Below are 21,596 nucleotides of genomic sequence, written 5' to 3'. Positions count from 1 at the left end.
TGCTGCGATGACATAAGAAAAAGTGGAGCTGAGCCCTATGAAGTAGGCAAGTTTAGCCAGGCATCATCTTTTCTCACCAAATCAGTATGACTCTGGGAGGACATCCTGAGAACAAGTTTTTTTGTTAGCCTTACTAACAGCCTTATCTTTGCTCCCCACCTCCCATTATAAAAATAGTACATAGAAATTGGAAAGTTCAAAAAATATAGAAAGCTATAAAGAAGAAAATAATCCCACCATCCAATGAAAAGTAGAGTTGATTTTTAATGTATTTCCTCCCAGTCATACACAGAAATGGTTGCTTTGCCTTCAAAAAAAAGAATATATCATGAGACTGCACTATTTTTAAAAGAAAATGTATGTATGGATTTTTGTGAAAATATAGATTTGCTACCTCCCCAAGTCATTAATAACTTTTCTCTTTTGAGGAAAATGTTTTTCTGTAATCCAAACCAAAATATTTAATTCTTGACTCATTCAATTAAATGTAGCTATCAGGTATTTGTTTATTTGTCTTAGTTTTCTGTGAATGTTTAGATTGTAGCCTCTAGAGTAGTTTTACTAAAATAGAGGTGAAGTTGAAAGAATTATTATTGTACTAATGATAGTAATGTAACGTTGTAGTTTTATTGAATTTTTATTGTATTTTTAATTCTTTCAAATTATCAGCCAATATAATGTCTATTTTTATCAGCATAGCTATCTGGTTTTATACATGAGAAACCTGAGATGTAGAGAGAATAAGTTACATGCCCACATTCATAAGTAGTAGAAAAGCCTGGACTCCTCCTGGCTTTGGTGAATACTTTTTTGAAATTTATTTGAAATACAGTAACTCTGTATTTATTGAAATACAGTAACTCTCAGAAATCATTCCTTTAGTCATTGAATATTTTTTAAGCTCTCAATAAATTGGGTTCAATAATAAAGTCTTTGACAAGTGTATAGAATAGTGAATAACCTGATATGGCTAGAAGAGGGCAAGGTGTTTGAAGGAGAAGTAGAATGGTGAGATCAGATTTAAAGTATGAAAAACTGAAAGGAGGAAATGAGTTTGAGAACCATTGTAGAAATAGATTCCCAGGACTTGGTGACTAATTACAGTACATCGAGGGAGAAAGTGGTCAAGATGATTTCTAAGTTTCATACTGGAGTGCCTGGGAAAATGTCAGGAAAAAAACGAGAGGCTTATTTGGTGGGAAAGATGTGTTTAATTTTGGACAGGCAGTGGTTGAAGTCTCTACAGGACATCCAGGTGGAAGATGTGTGACTAGTAGGCAAATTGTAGATGGAAAAGGGAGCTCAGGAGTGAAGTCGGGACTGGAGACCAAGGCAGAGAGATTATCTGTGTTAAGGGAATAATTGCTGCCATGTCATTCCCTCTTTCCAGGTACCTTCCCTGTTTGCATATACATAGCCTCAGTGTATTTGAGTAGTACATGACAGCATTGTATCCAGATAGCTGATGCGAACCTTAGAACTGTGCACTCACAGTAAGAGAAGGCACTTCAGGATTCGGAAGAGCCCAGCCTCAAGCAATGCAACATGAGATGTGGGGAAAACACTAGTTTTTTAGGGAGGCTTAAAATTTTAGTTGCATGAGCAGAAAGTGAGTAAAGGTGTCTGCTCCCCATGTGCTACGTGTTGGTAAGCTTTTTATGTACACTTTATTTCTCAACAACCCTATGAAATAGAGAATAGTATTCTCATTTTACAGATGATGAAACTGAGGCCAAGAAGGGCTAAGTAATATTAGATCACGTGTTTTTGAACCAGATGGGTGTTTCTGTGATGCTATTGGTCTTTTTACTATGCCACATTTTATGTTTTCCAATGAGACCCATCAAATATTGCTATCAAGTTTAAGCTCAAATAGGTTTTTGATTTCCTTGCCTTTGTGTATTAAGTACAGTGCTTCAGATTTAAAATATGATTTGTTGGATTCTGATTATGGGTTGCCATTTGCCTGCAATAAGAAAGCATGTGAATAAAACAAACAAAAAATGAAAGTTGTATCACATAATACATGTCGTCACTCAGGTGGACAGACCTCCTGGAATGCTTATAAATTCCAACATTTCTTTATTTTCTTTTACTCTGTTGGGTATGTGGAACTTTATTTAGAAGGATGAATTCAAAGTTCAAAGATATCTGGGGAAAAAAATAGTAAAATTACACATTTTCACAGCGCCCCACCCCTGATTATCTTAAAATTGTCATTATTTATGACATTACCAGAAAAAACACATTTTAGCTAGGCAGAACCAAGATTGTGTATTCTAAGATACAAAGGCTTATTTGTACCATGAAACTTTCTATAATTTTCAGGCCTGGGTAGAAATGGGTACATTTACTTTTCCATGTTTTGTTTGTATATTTGTGTACTGCTTTTCAGCAAACTAGAAGAAAGAAATGGCATCTCAAAGCTATAGGATAGTGTCAAATTCAGGAACAATGTAGTTTCTTGTCTATGTGTGTACTATTTCTGCAGTATTTGGAAGGGGTGATATTTTCTTTATTTTTCTCTTGGAAAACTGATTTCAAAATTCCTTAATATTGGCCAATGTCCAGGGAATCATGAGAGAGAAAATTAATGCTGAATATTTAGCCTTCCAGCTAGAATTTCTTATGTAGCTGAATTATGGTTCCTCAGTTGCCATGCACTGTAAACAATCTTTTCCTTAATATTGCTCTTTGTTGTTTGGGAAAATGCCACAAAAAAGTAGGAATTTCCCCTCACCATTACCCCTCTGGCAGTGTGTTTCAGTCTAATTCCTGACACTGTCCTGGTTACCACCACCCCTTCTCCTTGCTCTAAATTCTGCTTACCTACTAAAAGGGGGATTCCAGACAGACGAGGAAACAGCTTTCAAATGCTGCACTGCAGGCATACTAAGCCATTCCCCCCCAGTGTGCAGTCTGGAAGTGGGTGAGCTCCTCTCTGGCGATGAATTCTGAGTTGCTAAAGATGACAGAGTGTGTGCGCACATGCGTTTTCTTCCCCTCCCCCGTTCTTCCTTTTCCCAAGCCCCCTCTTCTCCCTCTTTCCCCTCCTACTCCTTTATCCACTCCCTCTGTGTCTCAGTTCTGCAGTATACAGGGCTGAAGCACATTCCTGCTTTGCAAGGCTTTCTGTTAAGGATGTATTGTGGCTTTTGTTTGGATTGCAGCATGCGGAATTACAGGTAACACTCTGAAATTGAGCTAAACAGTTAAATTCTGTTGAAATGTTTTCAAAGATGCAAAATATTTCATTGGAATCAATGAAGAAAATAAGTTATCTTGGCTAATTTTATTAGTGGTAATTGTAGTGAAATGTTTTTAGAAATGCTATAAGCAAATTCCTTTTTTCCCCCAAAAGGTTCAAATGAAAGGAAATGGGGGTGGATTGAGCTGACTGTGATTGATTTTTATTTTATGTTGGTTTTGAAAGCTTGATGTTGCTGCTCCTCCTCTGTAGTGTAAGGACCAGTTGTTATGTGGGGTGCTACTGAAGGTAGCCATGAATATTGGTACCAGGAAGGGTGGAGTGGGAGGGGTGATACCAGCCTGAGCTGGCTAGGTTCTTTGATTAGGGCATTGGATGCGAAATGTAAAATGCTCTCTCCTTTTCTTCTATCAGCTGTTCAGAGGAGACTCATTACAACTCCTGCTGAAGGTCCTAATCTTCCTCCCTTCTCTTCTGCCCCTTCCCCCTACCCTCACTTGGCCTGAAGACGTTGTCCCCAGAGTTTGCCTTACTCCCCTGCTGCTATGTGTATGGTGAACCTGGCACTATGGCCGCGTCTGGGACTGGCCAGACAACTGCTGCTGGCTCTCCCTATTCCAAGAAGGATTTAAAGGGGAATTGTACTGCAGGCAATGAACCAGAGCAGCAGCATCGGGAGCTTGGGGACTAAGGCTCCTCTGTCATTATTACACACTTGCAGAGCTGACCGCAATGACAGCAGCTGCTCCTTTGAACTGTTGGCAGCAGCCAAGCGGCAGCATGAAGTGAGAGATCACTCCTGAGCTCAAGATGAACTCCACCTTGGATGGTAATCAGAGCCACCCTTTTTGCCTCTTGGCATTTGGCTATTTGGAAACTATCAATTTTTGCCTTTTGGAAGTGGTGATTATTGTCTTTCTAACTGTATTGATTATTTCTGGCAACATTATTGTGATTTTTGTATTTCACTGTGCACCTTTGTTGAACCATCACACTACAAGTTATTTTATTCAGACTATGGCATATGCTGACCTCTTGGTTGGAATAAGTTGCCTGGTCCCATCTTTATCACTCCTCCACTACCCCCTTCCAGTAGAGGAGTCCTTGACTTGCCAGATATTCGGTTTTGTAGTATCAGTTCTGAAGAGTGTCTCCATGGCCTCTTTGGCCTGTATCAGCATCGATAGATACATTGCCATCACTAAACCTTTAACCTATAATACGCTGGTTACGCCCTGGAGATTACGCTTGTGTATTTTCCTGATTTGGGTATACTCCACACTGGTCTTCCTGCCTTCCTTTTTCCACTGGGGCAAACCTGGATATCATGGAGATGTGTTTCAATGGTGTGCGAAGTCTTGGCACACAGACCCCTACTTCACTCTGTTCATCGTGATGATGTTATATGCCCCAGCAGCTCTCATTGTCTGCTTCACCTATTTCAACATCTTCCGCATCTGCCAACAGCATACAAAGGAAATCAGCAAAAGGCAAGCCCGCTTCAGCAGCCAAAGTGGGGATACTGGGGAAGTGCAGGCCTGTCCTGATAAGCGCTATGCCATGGTCCTGTTCCGAATCACTAGTGTATTTTATATCCTCTGGTTGCCATATATCATCTACTTCTTGTTGGAGAGCTCCACTGGCAACAGCAACCGCTTCGCATCCTTCTTGACCACCTGGCTTGCTATTAGTAACAGTTTCTGCAATTGTGTCATTTATAGTCTCTCCAACAGTGTCTTCCAAAGGGGACTAAAGCGCCTCTCAGGGGCCATGTGTACTTCTTGTGCCAGTCAGACCACAGCCAAGGACCCTTACACAGTTAGAAGTAAAGGCCCCCTTAACGGATGTCATGTCTGAAGTGGCTCAGATATTGGGTCACTCTGTGTTTTTTTCTTTTTTATCTCTTTGTCTTCCTAGTTCACTAAGAAATCTGGGACAGAATAATTTGACTCTAAGCAATAGCAAACAAATGATCCATCCACATACCTTCTAAGTTTGCAGAAATGAATTTCAAAATGTGCTTCTGAATCAGAAGAATCATGATTATGAAGATAAATTGCTGTTGGTTCTAATTTTTGAAATGTCATGGAAATGACTTCGTTCTCAGATTTGAACTGAATAAAGCCATATCTAACATCTCTCTCCAGCTGGCATGACTGAACCTAGGTGTGAAAGGCATCAGCATTTTAAAAAGTCATCATTTTCTTGTTGCTTTCTGTGTTCTTTCCAGCTATTTGAGTTTCATGTGCAATTGATTTCTTTTAAGGGAGTATTAAAATACAATGATGATTAACAGGGTTTAAAAAAAATTTTTTTTGTATGCCAAAGTTTAAGTACACTGAAAGTTTCAACATTGTCATTTAAAAAGCCAAATGTTTTATGTCTTATTTTCTTGAGAGAATTCTAAATAGGGTGAATAATGTGAATACTTAAACATTAATTTTAGAATTTTGCAATGAACCATGAAACAAAAGTGCAATCAAATTATACAGTGTATGAAAAACTGAGCTACTTTTTGTTTCACAGAGATCTAAAGATATGTATGCAAAGAAGTGGTTGTGTTGCAGTATTTTGCCCATGCTTTTCTGTATGTGTATGAGTACATTGAGAATATTTGAATTGAGTTGAATTTCTCTTTTACAGCAGAATATGTTTAAATAAGCTAAAAAATAATTAAGTGATAGGCTGATGGCTGTCAATTTTATTATGGTGAAAATATATAAAAACGTGTCTTAATGTTCTTGTTCTTTTTAATCCAAACACTTTTGAAATATTAGAACATCAGGGAGAAATGTGTCATAATTGAATCAGAAAATATAGTGTAGTATATTAAATCATTTTTTAAATGGAAGAGAATTAAGATGTTTTCTTTGTGATTAAATGGAATCAACTAATACAGTAGCAACTAATTCTTTTTGAAAAGCATTTTTTGTTAGTGTTGAGCAATACACATTTGAAGGGGGAAGGAGAAATTCTGGTTAATCTAAGTCTCTTTTATTGCTTTTCTCTTTCTGAAAAAAAATCCTTTGGCGTACATTTCTTTCCTTAACAGTTTTTTTTTTTTTTTTTGGCCAAAGTACCAGTAAAATCTATAGGATTTTATTATTCTATAGAATTATCATTGAGAGTGATGTGTGTATGTAGTAGTGATGTTTTGTTCTTAAAAGTGATTATCTTTAGAGTAAGAGGTTTATTTTTCTAAAAGGAGAGAAGGATTTCCAGCGGCTCCAGGCATGAGAGTATTTCCTCTACTTTTCTACTGGTTTTAATGTTTTGGAAATCTTCAGAGGACTTATGTGATCTCTGCCTTTGGCTAGATGTTGTAATTTGAATGTGACAATGGTGTTCAATGAGATGGAAGATGGAAGAAACCCAAGGGACATGAGTTAAAGTGAATTTCTGAATTCAAGAAAGGACATGGCTATTTATAACACAGGCAAATATCCTTTGGTTTTCCATATGATGTTGGAAACCCCTCTCCCCTTTTTAAACAAAGGGCCGCATTCTTATGATGTTCAGTTTTAGACATAAATTTGATTTTAACCTCAAATATGTTCTATTTAAACTTTTTTTCATTTAAATGACTAAGTATTATATAAACATTCAAACTTCAGATTCTGGGTTTTCCCCAAAAGCTTTCTTGCTCTTTATATTTAGTGTTAGCAAATCGGTTCTAGGGTGTTTCAAATTTACAATTCATACTGAAATTGTAAGTTATGTTAAAAATGACTTTGTTAAATTGCCATTTCAAGTGGAAACTCTTTTGTGCTGGATTCTGAAGAATAGTTGTATTGGACATATTTCCCCTTTAAGTGGTACAGATCTAAAAAAACCAAAATTTCCCTTTTTTTTTATGTATGATGGAGAATGTAACTTGTTTAGATTTGTAGTTAGCTTATGAATTTTTAGTTTAGCAAATACAGGAAACTTAAATAGTTAATTGTTGTAGAAAATTGCTATTACATCAGTAGGTTTTACTTTCTTTGGGAGCTGAGCCCTTTTAATTTTTTTCTCCAATCAGGTTCCATCTTTTGAGAAGGGAAAAGAAAAGATATCTGTTTTAATTTTTTGATAATGGCTAATCAAGCTGGTCTTTTAATGACTGCAAAGACAACTCTTTTAATAAGAACTTTTGTTAATAAATGTTTACATTCTTAGTACCAAATTCAGATTTTATTGGAGGCATTTTTTTTTCACATTAGCATCTCTGTTAATGTGTCAGCTCAGAGCTAAAGTAGAAACTAAATAGATATAGTAATTGCAAAGAAAAATAGTCTCCCCTTGAATTTGATTAATATCAGGTCTTTCCAGTTTCTTCATTGTGCTTTATAAACTAAGGTTTCTTCCACTATTAATAATATGCGATTATTCTCACATTTATGTCCATACCGCCTTCTTATTTTATTTGGTTCTATGTGTGTGTGTTGGGGAGAGGGAGTGCATCTGGACACAGTCCTCCAATCTTCAGTGGTTGGGGGCATTTTCTTATAATACATTTGGCGAGTTTGTGTTTAACTAATCTTTTCATCCTGGCATATTTAATGCAACATTTGATGATGCTTGGTTTGAATACCAATCTGACTAGTTCAGAACGAGAATTATATTTTTAGACTCAATTACCTTGGCTTTGGCAGGATAGCTCATTTGACTTTATATGGTATGTGACTGGTATCAGAGGAAGCATATGCTTTTGGTGATTGTGTTGAAATTATTTCATAGTAAACTTTAAAATAATATACTAATTGTCATAAAAAAAAAAGTTGCCAATCTGATAGGTGAAAATAAAAAAAAAATAGTATACTAATTGTCATTTGCAAATTAGTTGTCTGTTTTTATGCAGTACTTTCAGTGAAGGTGTGTTTTTTTTTTCCTCTTAAGAGTGGAAAAGCAATTACAAATGGACTAGGTCTCCATTTTAGTGAGAGCACTATCTTACACCAGGGTGGATATTTGAATTTTTTATGGACCTGTTGACTCTTACCCAAAATTCTATTTTGGAAAAGGTTTTCTTTAAGCTTTATTGCTGGATAAATTCTTTCTGAGCCTTTTATAATGGCTTTTTACTTGAATTACTGCTCTCAGTGTTGCGGGGGGAGGTGCGCATCTGGCTGGTATAGGGATTGAACCCTGGATCTTGGTGCTACTAGCACCGTGCTCTAACCAACAGAGCTAACCAGCCAGCCACATTCTCAATATTTTAAGGATTGAGAAAACTTGAATTTTTGTACTATAAATGTGTTCTCCACCTCTTTGAACTTGAAAATAAAGTGACAGGGTTATAGGCTCCCAGAAGTGGAATGGTTTTCTGGGAGGGTTTCCTTAGTTTTTCAGGTTTGTTTGAAAAATCTGCACAGTTACTTTGTAGGAAATATCTTAATTTCACTGACTTTATTATTATTTTTATTTTTTGTATCACAAGAGATTTGTGAAAAAAATTGGCAAACCAGAATTTATTGTCATATGAGCATATTTTAGGAAGTTTAAGGATAGGAGAATCATGACACTATGAGATTTTTAATAAGTCTTTATAAATCATTTTATGTGTTGATTTTGCATAATTTTTCCATTTCAGGAAGAAAAAGCTAAATACAAGTATTTATATTAAATGTACATACTATTAATATTATTTTACAGACCCTGGGAATATTGTGGACATTTCTTATGGCTGTAAATGAGTCATTTGGCTTCTCTTCAAAATTTGGGTGATAAAAGGGCATCATGATATGACAAAAATGAACTTTGAACTGATAACCAAAAATATCTAGGTTTCTGTATAATTAACTAGTTTTGTAAATGAGGGCAAGTCGCTTCTCTAAGCACTTAATTTTTTCTATAAAAGGAGATAATGATCCCTTTACACCTCATAGGGTTACTTTGAGGATTGAATTAAATGAAATAGATGTGAAAGTACTTTGTAAATTGTAAAGGACTTTGCAAATAAAAATGATTACTGTTATTTATATCTGCCATGTTTTTACATGTAAGGAAGCCATATGTCATGATGTACTCCCACACATTAAGGTTTTTGAAGCTCAATGCTAGATCACTATTCCATGCTACTTAGCAATGCCAGACCTGAGAAGAGAGGTAAGATAAATCCTCACCTTTCTAAAATGCCAGTAGCCTTAAACTGCAAACTCACTGAAGGCAAGGGACAGTGTCTTTTTTTTTTTTTTCATATTTTATTTTATTTTTTATTTATTTATTTATTTATTTTTGTCGTTTTTTTTTTTTTCGTGACCAGCACTCAGCCAGTGAGTGCACCGGTCAGTCCTATATAGGATCCGAACCCGCGGCGGGAGTGTCGCCGCGCTGCCAGCGCAGCACTCTACCAAGTGCGCCACGGGCTCGGCCCGGGACAGTGTCTTTTGATATCTTTATACCCAAAATGTAACATAGGACCTGGCTCAGGGCAGAAGTTTAATAAGTTTTACAGAATGAATGAATGACTTTAATTATTACTTCTGGTCACCAGCATTCTTCATTCTAATAGGGATTATAGGGCAGTGAGGTTCAAAAGGTAGTCCAGAGCCCCATAAGCAACCTTCCATTTGGTCTGCACCATTCTAGACTCTAAATAATAAGTGATATCTCTTTTTGGTACCAAAAGACTAATGTGGGAATGTGAGTGCTCTATATGCTAGGTAACTTCACTTCTGGAAACCCCATTGCCTTGGCCCAGGGAGATTCAGGCAGTGCTATCAAATTGCCAGTTTCTCACAGCATGGATAAGAAATGTGTAGTTGGATTATACCTTCTTGGCTCTGAATCCAGATAAGGGAGGCTGTAAAACCAGTCACAAGGGTACAGGAGCTATAGAAAGCCTTGGTGAAAGAAACTGTTGTAATTATGTGCTTTTGCTTCATCTCCCTTTCTCTACAAGTTTTCTAGCTCTGTCTTCCCTTCCTTCCTTTTCTTAACACTCTATTGTTCTATATCCAGAAGGAAGTATTTTAAATGACACTGGCATAGCGTGTGGGAAATTGGAAGACCAGTGGCTTTTAGGGAAAGTTTAGGCAACAATTGGGAAGCACTTATCCAGCAAGCCTTGCTGTGTGCCAGGCACTACAGCTGGCCTAAGAGAGGAATCTAAAGAAGTATCATCCCTTTCTTGTAGAACTTCATAGTCTTTAGATGTTTCATGTGGAAAAAAAAATCTGTGATTATCTGTCAAGAAACCTTATAAAGTAACTTTATCCAGTGGAATTTACCAAGGCCTCCTGATGGGACACTCAGAGAGTCTGTTGCTTGGGGTCAGTTTACATAATGCCAGTATATGAAATCATAATGTCAATTTATTAGTTTTAAAGTACGAAACAGCAATAGGGAGGTGTCTTTCTATATTGGTAGATCCTTATACACTAAGCCCAATGTCCAATCTCCACAATCAGAAAAACCTTGTCTTTGAGATCGTAATAAAAGTTGAAATCTTCTCTGCTTCCAATACTGACCAACCTACCTTCTAATTGACATATTATTTCTTTAGTTCAACTAACTTCTTTATTTGTCCTTTAGTCAAATTCCTTGCAAGACTTAGTAGTCTTGCAATCCTGCAACTCATTCTTTCTCTTTAAGGTAGTTTTATATCACTGGTCTTATCTTTTATCATAAAAGATACTGGTTTTAGAATTTATTATTCACAAGGCAGCCTTATGTCTTTATGTTAGTTCCAGGGAGCAACTCATACTGTTTTTTATGTAGTGCCTTGTTGGAAAAGCAAGATATATGAAAACACCTATAAAATGAGTAGTATCAGTCAGATAATTATGGCTGAGATATTAAGTATATAGAATGTCAGATCATGTTTAGCAAGAAGGTGGGGAGGGGCAGTTGAATTGGAAAGGACCTTACAAATTGTTTAGTCTGATGCTTTTATTTTATAGACAGGAAACCAGCAGTGTCCACGCATCTATTTATAATAATACCCAGACTTCTTGCTTCCTAATCCATTGCCTTTTTCTAGTAGACCATGTTGCTTTTGCAGAGGAGTTAGAATTTGGATTGACTCAGCCATGCTGTAGGGCAGTGTATTTGTGTATAATACTAAGTATAGGAAGCACGAGCAACAATGTGTTAGTATTAATTGAGGCTCATTATGTATCAGGAGAATTTGATAAACTTTATCTTATTTAATCCTTCCAAGACTATATGAACTGGTGGCTATTAACCCCATTATATAGATTGGGAAACTGAGGTTTAGAGCTGCCAGAGTCACCAGTGTATAGGTAGAAGATCTGGGATTCAAACCCAGGTCTTCCTCACTCCAAAGCCTACATTTTTACCTCATTTAATTCTCACAGCACACTATCAGATAGTTATTTTAATTTCCCCATTTTACAGGTGAGGAAACATAGGCTTAGAGAGGTTAAGAAACTTTTAAGATTACACATATACTAAGTGGTATGACTTAAAACCATTTCTTTGACTATAAAGCTTTGTGTCCTTTCCCAGTATATAAGCTAACTCTTAGGCATGAAAAACATGACAGACTGCCTCTTGAATATGCATATTTGTTTCTGTTAACTCCACTACAAAGAATGGCAAAGGTATAATGGACAAAGAGAAGGGGAGCAGAGATGATGGCAGATGAATGTCAATAGATTTCTGGGATGTAGAAACCCAGTGCACAAGTGGTGATGGACCCAGCAGAATTGACAAAGCTGAATCTGAATCCTAAAGTCAAGGGAGGAGGAGGGGCAAAAAGAAGCAAGTTGATTTGTCCATTGAACCCAGTAACTACATTGGAATTGGATTCCCAAGATGCCCCTACAATAGTATGAAGGAGAAAACAGAAGAAATGATAGAAAGCTTATATAAGGAACATTCAGACACTATCACCCTCCACTTCTCTAACCCACCCCACCTTGATCCTCATCCCCAGCTGGCCCAAGCATGCAACTAGTTTTTCACCGTCTCAGCAGATGATGAGAGATTTACCCTTTGAAGAAGTTGAACCATAGACACTCTGGATGCCAGGCATAGCTGAGGACGAGACTGAGGTATTTGTTGAAAACATGGGAATTAAGAGAAAGTCTATATGTTAAACAATCAGCCCCCTTGTTCCACTATACTCCCAGAATGCTCTCAGCCAGTCTAGAATCTTCTAAACAGGAGGTAAGAGAAGTCCATTCTGAGGACCGATATTCCAGGGCTCACAAATAAAACAGTGGTATTTCTTGCTCAGTCACCTTAAGGTGATGCCCATCAGTCAACAAATCCCACCCATTCATGCAGAGCTTCCAATTACTTTTTTATTGCTTTTCTTTTAATATTAACAGACAGCCAGAGATCACTGGGTTTGTGAGAAATGCTTCTCACATAAAATACAGGGCCCTAAACAAACAAACAACAAAAATCAGAGGAAGCAGAAACAATACAGGTAGCTGAAGCAGACTTCCAAAAAAAATTCAACTGTAATATTCTCAGAGAAGATTTTGCACCCATTAAAGGGGAACGGGATACTGTAAAAATATGAACAGGAAGAGAACAAGAAAGCGCTCTTGTAATTTAAAGGATAATAAGACATTTTTAAAAATCAGGACAAAAGTTGAAGATAGTGAAAGATAGGCCAGATAGAAAATAGTAGATGAAAAGCAAGACAGTTAAGAAAGCTCAATATCTAATGGGATTTTCAGAAACAGAATAGAGAAAAATAAGGAAGGAAATTCTCAAATATCCCAAGAAAATTTTTCAGAACTGAAGAATATGATTTCCATAGTGAAAAGGCCCAGTTTAGTGTAATAAAAAGACTTACATGATGGCAAGTCATTATAACATTTCAGAACACTGGCAATAAAGAGAAATCTTAAAAGCTTCTTGATTTGGGGGAGGAATGGGAGAGTGGACACATACAAAGTATAGGGATTTGTATGGCTTTGGACATTTTTTTTTTTTTTTTTTGAGAGTGGAAGATAATGGGGAATAACTTCAACATTTTGAGAGGAAGTGATTTCCAACCCAGAATTTTATGCCCAGTCAAAATATCATTCAAGCATGAGGGTAAAATCAACTCATTTTGAGATATGCAGGGTCTCAAAATATTCATCTACCTTTTACACTTTCTCAGGAAGTTACTGAAGAATATGCTTCCCCAGAATGTGGAAGGAAACCAAGAAACCCCAGATACAGGGTCACCAACACAGGAGAGTGGTTAAGGGAATTCCCACAGGAAGAAAGCCCTAGGACAGCTGAGCAGGAGACCTAGAGAGCAGTTACTCTAAATTGGAGCAGGGAGAAGGAAGGCACTAGGAGGTATGTCTAGGAAAAAATAATTGGGATTTTGACTATATTGAGAGAAATTTATGGTTCTGTCAGATATTCAGGGGAAGAGTTGATAATAGATACACAGAAAACCAACGAAAAAGGGGCCAGCCCCGTGGCTCACTCGGGAGAGGTCGGTGCTGATAGCGCCGAGGCCGCAGGTTCGGATCCTATATGGGGGTGGCCAGTGCACTCACTGGCTGAGCATGTTGTGGATGGCACCATGCCGAGGGTTGCAATCCCCTTACCGGTCGAAAAAAAGAAAACCATTGAAAAGGGAAAAAAAATAGGCAATTAAGAACTTCAGAAAAAGATAGGAAATTAAAGAAGGAAATCGAATCATGACATACTGTGATTCAGTTATGAATAGTATTGATTTAAACAAAAATGGTAGCAAAACTATATTGAGAGGGCCGAGCCCGTGGTGCACTTGGTAGAGTGCAGTGCTGGGAGTGCAGCAACGCTCCCGCCGCGGGTTTGGATCCTATATAGGAATGGCCGGTGCACTCACTGGCTGAGTGCCGGTCACGGGAAAAAAAAAAAAAAAAAACTATATTGAGAGGATGAGGGGAAGGGGTGTGTGTGTGTGTTGGTGGAGGGGTATGTAACAGGGCCACTTTATCATCTTCCACACCATAGAGTCTGAAGCTAATATCTAAAATGGAAAAACGCAGAAAATAGCAGTTTAAGCATTTTATACAGAAATTTGAAGAAAAACAACTAGAAAAAAGAGAGATGGAAATTGTTGCCTCTCAGAAGGAAAGTGTAAGGAGTGAGGGGTATTTCATTGTGAGCTTTGTATTATTTTTTATGAAAAGCAGAGACCACATTTAGGAAAAGGCAAGTGAATTTTAAAAGAAGTAGAGGGATACCAGGGAAGAACTATAGGTTTAGAACATTATTACTTGAGTAGGAAATGAGGGCATAATAACACTATATTACCTGTGGCCCTTTACAGAGCAATATTCTATTCATCTCACTTCATCCTCTTGGAAAGACAGACAAAGTCAATATTATTGTCCTTTGTAAAAGGACAAAAAAGTCTTACAGCCCCTAAACTCCATTCCCACAGTTGTAAATTGTGGAATATAAGACCTTTTTGGTTTAAGTTGTTTTTTTTTCCCCCGGCTGGCCAGTATGGGATTTATTTAATACAAGACCAGGCATTATGCGATCATGAGAGGAATGCAAAGTGCTAGGTGGTATTCGAAAGGGAAGGTGCATGTTAGATGGATTTTTCTTAGAAGGCAGTATATGAGATGAGCTAGGCCCCAGGTATAGTAGAATTTCTATAGTCTACTTCTCCTCTTTACCCCATCCCCCTCCTTGAATGAGATGGACATGAAGTATCCAGCTGGATGGGATCAAAGGAGCCCAAAGGATCAACAGACAAGATCCTAATAAAGTGATCTATAATTTATCAAACAATGCACATATGAGAAAGCCCTTTGCAGAGTAAAAAGCTTATCTCTATGTTAAATTACCATGATTATAATCACTTAGTGAAAGATTTATTGGCTTGTTACAAAAGGATTGTACTGGCTTTGAGCAAAATACAAAAGTAATAGTCTTTTCAAAGTAAAGCTTTAAATTCTGTGTCTATAAGCTTTCAACAAATACTTATTGAATTACTAAGACAATATTTTGGGGAGGAAGGAAAAGTTACAGCATTTAGACAGCATGATTTATTTCTGAAATGTCTTCCAGAAAAACTGAGGAAACCCCCACTACCAAAGCCATTTATTTATAGCCTAGACCAAAACAAAAAAATTTAAGAAGGCCATCTGTGGGTCTCTGTCCTCATTGGCCCCTGGGGAGCAGAATCTGACTCAAATCTTTTTTCATTTTTAAAAGTCAACCTTCTTCATGACGTGATATTTGTAGGAAGTGAAACCATTCCTACTTAGGTTATGTCAGCATTATGTATTGTTAACATCGTTGTATTGAGGATGTACCTTGTAGCCTATAGAGCATTGGAAATAAAGTCAAAACAAAATTTCAATCCTAGATCTGGCAGTTAATTAGGTAACCTTAATCTGTCTGAACTTTAGAAGGATCCTCAAGATCAGATGCAAGTTACATTAATAGTAAGGCTCTTTAAGTTGTTACCGTTAGTGATTACTTGATATTCTTGGATCTTTTCTCTCTCTCTCTCTCTCTCTCTCTCTCTCTCTCTGAGGTATAGAGGAAGATAGTGAAAGAGCATGGATTTTTGGAGTCTCTGGCCCTTGGTTTTCTGTTCCTTAAAATGTGATAATACCCTCTCATAATTATTGTGAAAATTAGATTCGGATACATCTAAAGTATATAGAATTGTGCTTGGTGACATCACAGAAACTCAGTAAAAGATTGTTGCCATTATTTCTTTGTCACACAGAGGTCAGAATTTCCCTGTGATTTCCAGGGCCTAAAAATTGGCACATACCCTTAGAGGAAAGGTCTTGAGTGAATGTGGCATGGTGTGCTTCCTTCTCTCAGGGATCATGAATCCCTCAAGTCCTGCCTTGATGGTTTGCTGCAGTTCCTTCAAACTGATGTTTTTTGTGTTTTGTTCTGCTTTTATAGTATGTTCTTAAGGAGGGTTAGTCCTATACAATTCTTGGACATTACGATATGCATACAATATTTAAATGTACTTCATCAAGGAAGAAATCATTGGGGATTACAGTGAGAGCTTTAATAGTTTAGAGGTGGAAAGGAAATTTGAGATTGACGTGGTAAAGAGGTGTCACTTTAATTGAACTTTAAAAATGAGTTGGTCTTAGGAGGAAAATATAATTTTGGCAGATGGTATTTTAAGGTTCAAAGGCCTGAGGAAGAGGGGCCATTTATATACTTAAGAATAAAGAGACCATGTAATCTATAGTGATTAAAAGTATGTGTTTGGGAGGCAGACAGACCTGGGTTTGAATTCTAGCCCTGCATCTTACTAGCTGTGAGACCGGGGGCAAAGTACATAATCACTCTTAGTCTCGGTTTTAACTGGTAACACTGTCTCATGCAAGTATTATGAGGTTTAAATGTAATGTGTGTAAAGTTCTGAGCACCGTGCTTGGCACGCAATAAGCACTCAGTACTTGTTAGATGGTGCTGCTATCTTCCTTGTAAGTAGAGTAGCATGGATGGAGCAGAGGTTTCAGGTTGAGGTATAATGGAGAGTAAAGTCAGAAAGATAAATTGGTGATAGCCAGTCTGGAATAAATGGCTAAGGGACTTGGTTTTAATTAGGAATTAGAGATAGACTTGAGATTTTTGAGTAGGTGAATGACATGAATATAGAATCCTAAAGTGACAGAGCTAGAAAATCCCTTATGTGTCATAATATGTACTCCTCCTTTCACAAAAGGGGAAGGGAGACCCAGAGTAATGACAAAGTTAATTCCAAAGGATTGTTCAGCATTTGTCAAGTGCTTAGAAAATAGGAGTTTTCAGCAGTTTGGAAAAAAGGGAACAAGCGTTCAGATTTTGTTTTTTGTTAAGTAAAATAAATAAAAATAGTCTTGCCATTGGTACTAGCAACCAAACGAAGATTTGAGGGCTGTCTGGTTAGCTCAGTTGGTTAGAGAATGATGTTACAACTCCAGGGTCAAGGGTTCAGATCCCCATACTGGACAGGTGTAAAAAAATAAATAAAAATAAAAAATCTTAATTAGATTAAAAGTTCTCTTTATCACTGGTAGCAACCTCAGAAATGTTTGTTGAGGAAGTAAAAAACCAAATATGATGGGTGGTTCTAGAATGCCTTTATTGGTATTTATAGTATTTGAACTTTCTAGTGAGATTGAAGAGTGAAGTTTGTGCTTAAATAAAATTGAAGATCACAGGTTGTCCAGTAACTTTTAAAGTTGCTGTTTCCCAGGAATTTTAAATAGGAAAACATAGAAAGAATTTAATTCCAGGAGAGCTCTTTAAGGCATTACTGCATAGATATTAATAAACTTTGGTTGAAATTATTTCCTTGGTTAAGAGAAAAAGGTCTACTTTACTTATAGCTTTATACTTTATATATTAGTGATGTGCTAATAAGTTTTTTTACATTAATAGAAGAAAGATCTAATTTACTTATATCTTTACATGTTAATGATGAAATGAAAGCTTTTAAATATTTAGATTTTTTTCACAATTCTTTCTGAGATTCTTCAGTAGAAAAATGAAAACCTTTAATATGATTTTTCTTATGTATTTGGGCTCAAGAAAACATCATTTTTGCCTGAGAGCTATATAAAAATGTATAATTAAAATAAATGTTGAACCCCAAAATATATACCTACAACCTGTGAATATGCATATGAACACAGACCTCTTTCAGAATTCTGAGTGCAGTTCAGCAATTCCTTGATGGAAATGTTTTGTGACCAGTATCATTAATTGTTACAACAGCAAGAAATTTCCATAGAATTGTAAAGTTATGTTTTAATATAGCTAGCCATTTTACAGCAGCTGTATATTTTTGCTGAATAGGCACACTTAAATCTCTGACCTAAGACTTGTTATTTTCAGAAGAAATTAACTTTTTAAAGTAAATCCGAGTATTTGTTAAGCATTATGAAACACTTGTAAACATTTTATTGGAAATCATAATTTAATCTGTTAGTTTGGTTACATAAAAATATAACTTCAGGAGTGTGGCATTTGATCATGTGTGTATTGTGTGTGTTGTGTATTTATTACTGGTGATTTTGAGAAGATTTTATTCTTAGCATATAACACTTTACAAAATCTTTGAGCAAATTATATGTATAACAATACAATTGGTATTAAGCTATATTAAGCTGTACTAAGAAAGCATTTGATTGGAGTTTCACTCAGTAATATAAAAATAATACCGTTGAAATAAGTATTTGGAAGTCATCACAGTTATCAGGAACATTTGTTTGGAATATGACTATGTATATATTAATTTTGTATCTTCTAATTTAGCTGACTCATAAATTACCTCCTCCTTCTCACCACCACCAGCTTTTTACAAAGAGTGACACTTTGTGTGTTGACTTTCGTCAGGTAACAGTTCTTGAGTATTTCCTGCTTCTTGGGCCTCTCAATGGTGGATTACTGTGACCGAGAATCAACAATAGCAAAGCAGGAAAAGGTTGATAGTGCGGTTAGCATTTATGCCTTATCTATACATGATTTGGGACAGTTTTGCCAAACATTGAATAATTTTCCTGTGGGAAACTTGAGCCCTAAAAGGAAATGAACATAGCTAAAGGGCTGCATATCACATGGGATTTAGGTTTATTTTTAGAATGGCACTATAATACCATATTTGGATTGAAACAATGTGATAGCAGTACGTTATTTTATTAAATACAGAGCCATCTTTTCTGATTGTATGCTATAGATTCAACGTAGTACTTAAGAGGATACTTCAAAAAGTAACTTTTCAGCTAATACGGTTTCAAAGGATGAAAGTTAGAGGTACTTACTTGGCAAACATTTCTAGAGCAGGTTTATTGAGTCTGGTTTCTGTAATGAAGATTCTGTGGTAGTTCACTGATTACAGTATGTGGTTCTTTTTGTTGCATGTTTGGGGTAAGTTGTTTTATTTTGGGGGAAGAGAAAAGAGAATAAAGAAGGAGTAGAGGCATTTAGAGTTGTGACAGTTACTTGATTGTCTTGAAATGGAAGTGCTCCTTACTAAATGAGACAATAATAATAGAGAAACTTAAATGGATTTTTGCCTCTGAAAAATGATTTAAAAAGAAAAACTAAGATAATCAGCCAAAGTATTTCATATTGAGCTCTACAGTGTTTTGGTTAGTATGGTTCACAGACTAAAAAACAAAACTAAAACGCTCTTATTGCATCATTTATATTTTAAGTGTCAGTTTTTCTACTACTGATTTATCTTGTTTATAATTTCCTCTGGTTAAAATACATTATGATGTTGATAACATACAATAGATTTCTGAATTGCATGTGATCTAATTGCATATCCCCTACAGGGCACTAAGTCCCAAACAGGAAACTTGCCAAATACACATTTTGTCCCTTGGCTTTTCTCCCTAGGTTGGAAGTATGCCATCATCGTAAATCTCAAGTCTGGTGGGAAAGAGCTACCCCTGATGTGCCATGCCTTATACCACCTGCTTTCCATGCAGTATCTCATTTGCTTATCATAAACTCTGTAAGGCAGGGACTATTGCGTAGATTTTACATATACGGATATTAAGGTTATATTAGTTAAGTGTCTTGCCCAAGGTCACACAGATTAGTTAAGTGGGAGAGGCAATATTCAGAAACAGAACTGCCTGACCCTCAAGTGTTTGTTCTATCCATTACATTGTGGTCTTAGGTAGAGCACCTAAATTCTGTCTTCTCCATTCCCTGTCAAAGTCCACCTCCAGTCTTCACACAATTGTGGCCAGATTCTGAAATGCCTTCAGTTAACCTCCATGTTCATGGAAATCTAATTCCTGTCTGCTCTGTGCTTGTGTGGAGCTTTGGAATGGAGATTTTAAAACATTAATTACTGAATACCTGTATAATTTTTCATTTATTTAAAATGTAGAGATCAATTTCCTATCTCTTTTTGGTCCAGCTTTTGAATTCTGTTATTAAGTGTTAATCAATTACAGTTAATTTTACTGTTAATTATGGTTGTTTCCTGCAAGAGCAAATCACCAGGATAAATATACAAAGCAATATCTACCCACAAATCCAGTTTCTAATAAAATCCCTGCTATTGCATTATTGTATAAGAATAGCACTGCTTGACAGAGAGATCCCAAGGTTCCTAGTTGAAAGGAAAATACAGATTTGAAGAGCAATGGCACTAGTCATGTAGGGACAGTAAAAATGTGTTTGCATGGGTATGCATATGTTATGTTCTTGAAAGCTAAATTTAAGATGAAGGTATTTTTGTACTGTCAATGTTAAGTGATCCCATCAATCAGATGTTTATTTCTAGAATTCTTGTTGATTTGACTATGAAGTTGATTTGAGGGGCCTTAATTTGTTTTATACAAATATACTTCATATTACTGAGGTATTATGGTACTTTATTAGAATATTCATAATTCAACAAAATAGAAAAATGCAAATAAGAAATAGATTTGGGAAAATAAAGATATTCAGGAAAATAATACATACACAGATATATAGGCTATCACATCCTATGTTGTATAAGATTGGGCAGGGGATTTGATTCTGGGTTTCCTGGAGACCAAAGCAAAAATGGACATTGGATCATTTTCCATCAGAAAAAAATATGCATAATTCTTTAGGAGAAACCATTTTTGATAAGGACATTGAGTAATATGGTTAGGAAGTGTCCTCACTACCATGGTTTCTATAGCAGTTTTTTTTGCTTGCTTGTTTATTTTAATAAGGTCACAAAATATGCTAATACCTCAGTTTAGTGAAGATGGTTCTGTAAGAGGCCAAGATACTGTGGGCTGAAAATACGTCTGTCTAGTCGTCAGCCCTAATTAAAGAGTAAAACCCAGAAGATTTAAAATAATACTGATTTTTTTCTTCTTTCTTTCTTAATATCTGAAATGATCAAGATAGATACATGTTGAAGGCCACCTAACACTTAGGGAAATGCCTTTTCTTTGAATAACTTATAGAAGGGCCATGTGTTGAGATTTTATTCACTTTGTTTTTATGTTTAAACTCATCATATATTTCTCTGTTTACATGTTATTAGGGCCTAGTTATTTCAGTTTTTTCATAAACACTGAACAGACATCATCCAAGGAAGCATTTTCATAGGAGCCAAAAGAAAAGGGCCATTTTCAAAGTCTGTGTCTTTTTTATTTTAGTCATAAGAGTCTAGAAGAGAAAAGCGTTTATTTTATATATTAGGAATTAAAATGCTACTCACTACTGATGAGAATATTTTCACTTTTACAGTATATTTATTTGGATTAAGAACGTGAGCTAAAAAGCCAGACTGGTTGGTTTCCAGCTCCCTGCTGTCTAGCCAAGTGCTTTAACTTTTTTCCTCATGTGTCAAATGGCAGAAATAATAGTTCCCACCACAGAAGGTTGTTAAGATAAATCTATATGTTATTATTACTTAAATACTTATTTTTAAGTCTGTGAAAGTATATTTGTCATAGGAAATTTCTTTTCGATAAGTAGCTCTGGACCTTATTGTGTGTCATATGTACCCTTGAGAGTT

At 36.3% G+C, this 21,596-nt stretch overlaps 2 protein-coding genes across 5 annotated transcripts in view; both read left to right on the top strand.

The window, feature by feature from the left end:
• RABGAP1 (RAB GTPase activating protein 1) overlaps positions 1–21,596 on the top strand; it is a 141,754-nt gene that overhangs the window by 67,718 nt on the left and 52,440 nt on the right. The gene's annotated exons all lie outside the window — the stretch shown is intronic.
• GPR21 (G protein-coupled receptor 21) lies at positions 4,019–5,169 on the top strand. The gene has a single exon (XM_063082668.1). The coding sequence runs from the start codon at positions 4,019–4,021 to the stop codon at positions 5,063–5,065; it is 1,047 nt and encodes a 348-aa protein (XP_062938738.1). The 3' UTR covers positions 5,066–5,169.

Source organism: Cynocephalus volans, chromosome 17 (assembly GCF_027409185.1).
Source record: "Cynocephalus volans isolate mCynVol1 chromosome 17, mCynVol1.pri, whole genome shotgun sequence".
NCBI classification, from domain to species: Eukaryota; Metazoa; Chordata; class Mammalia; order Dermoptera; family Cynocephalidae; genus Cynocephalus; species Cynocephalus volans.
Note: the sequence above shows the minus strand (reverse complement) of the source record. Positions and strands in the feature narration are given on the sequence as shown.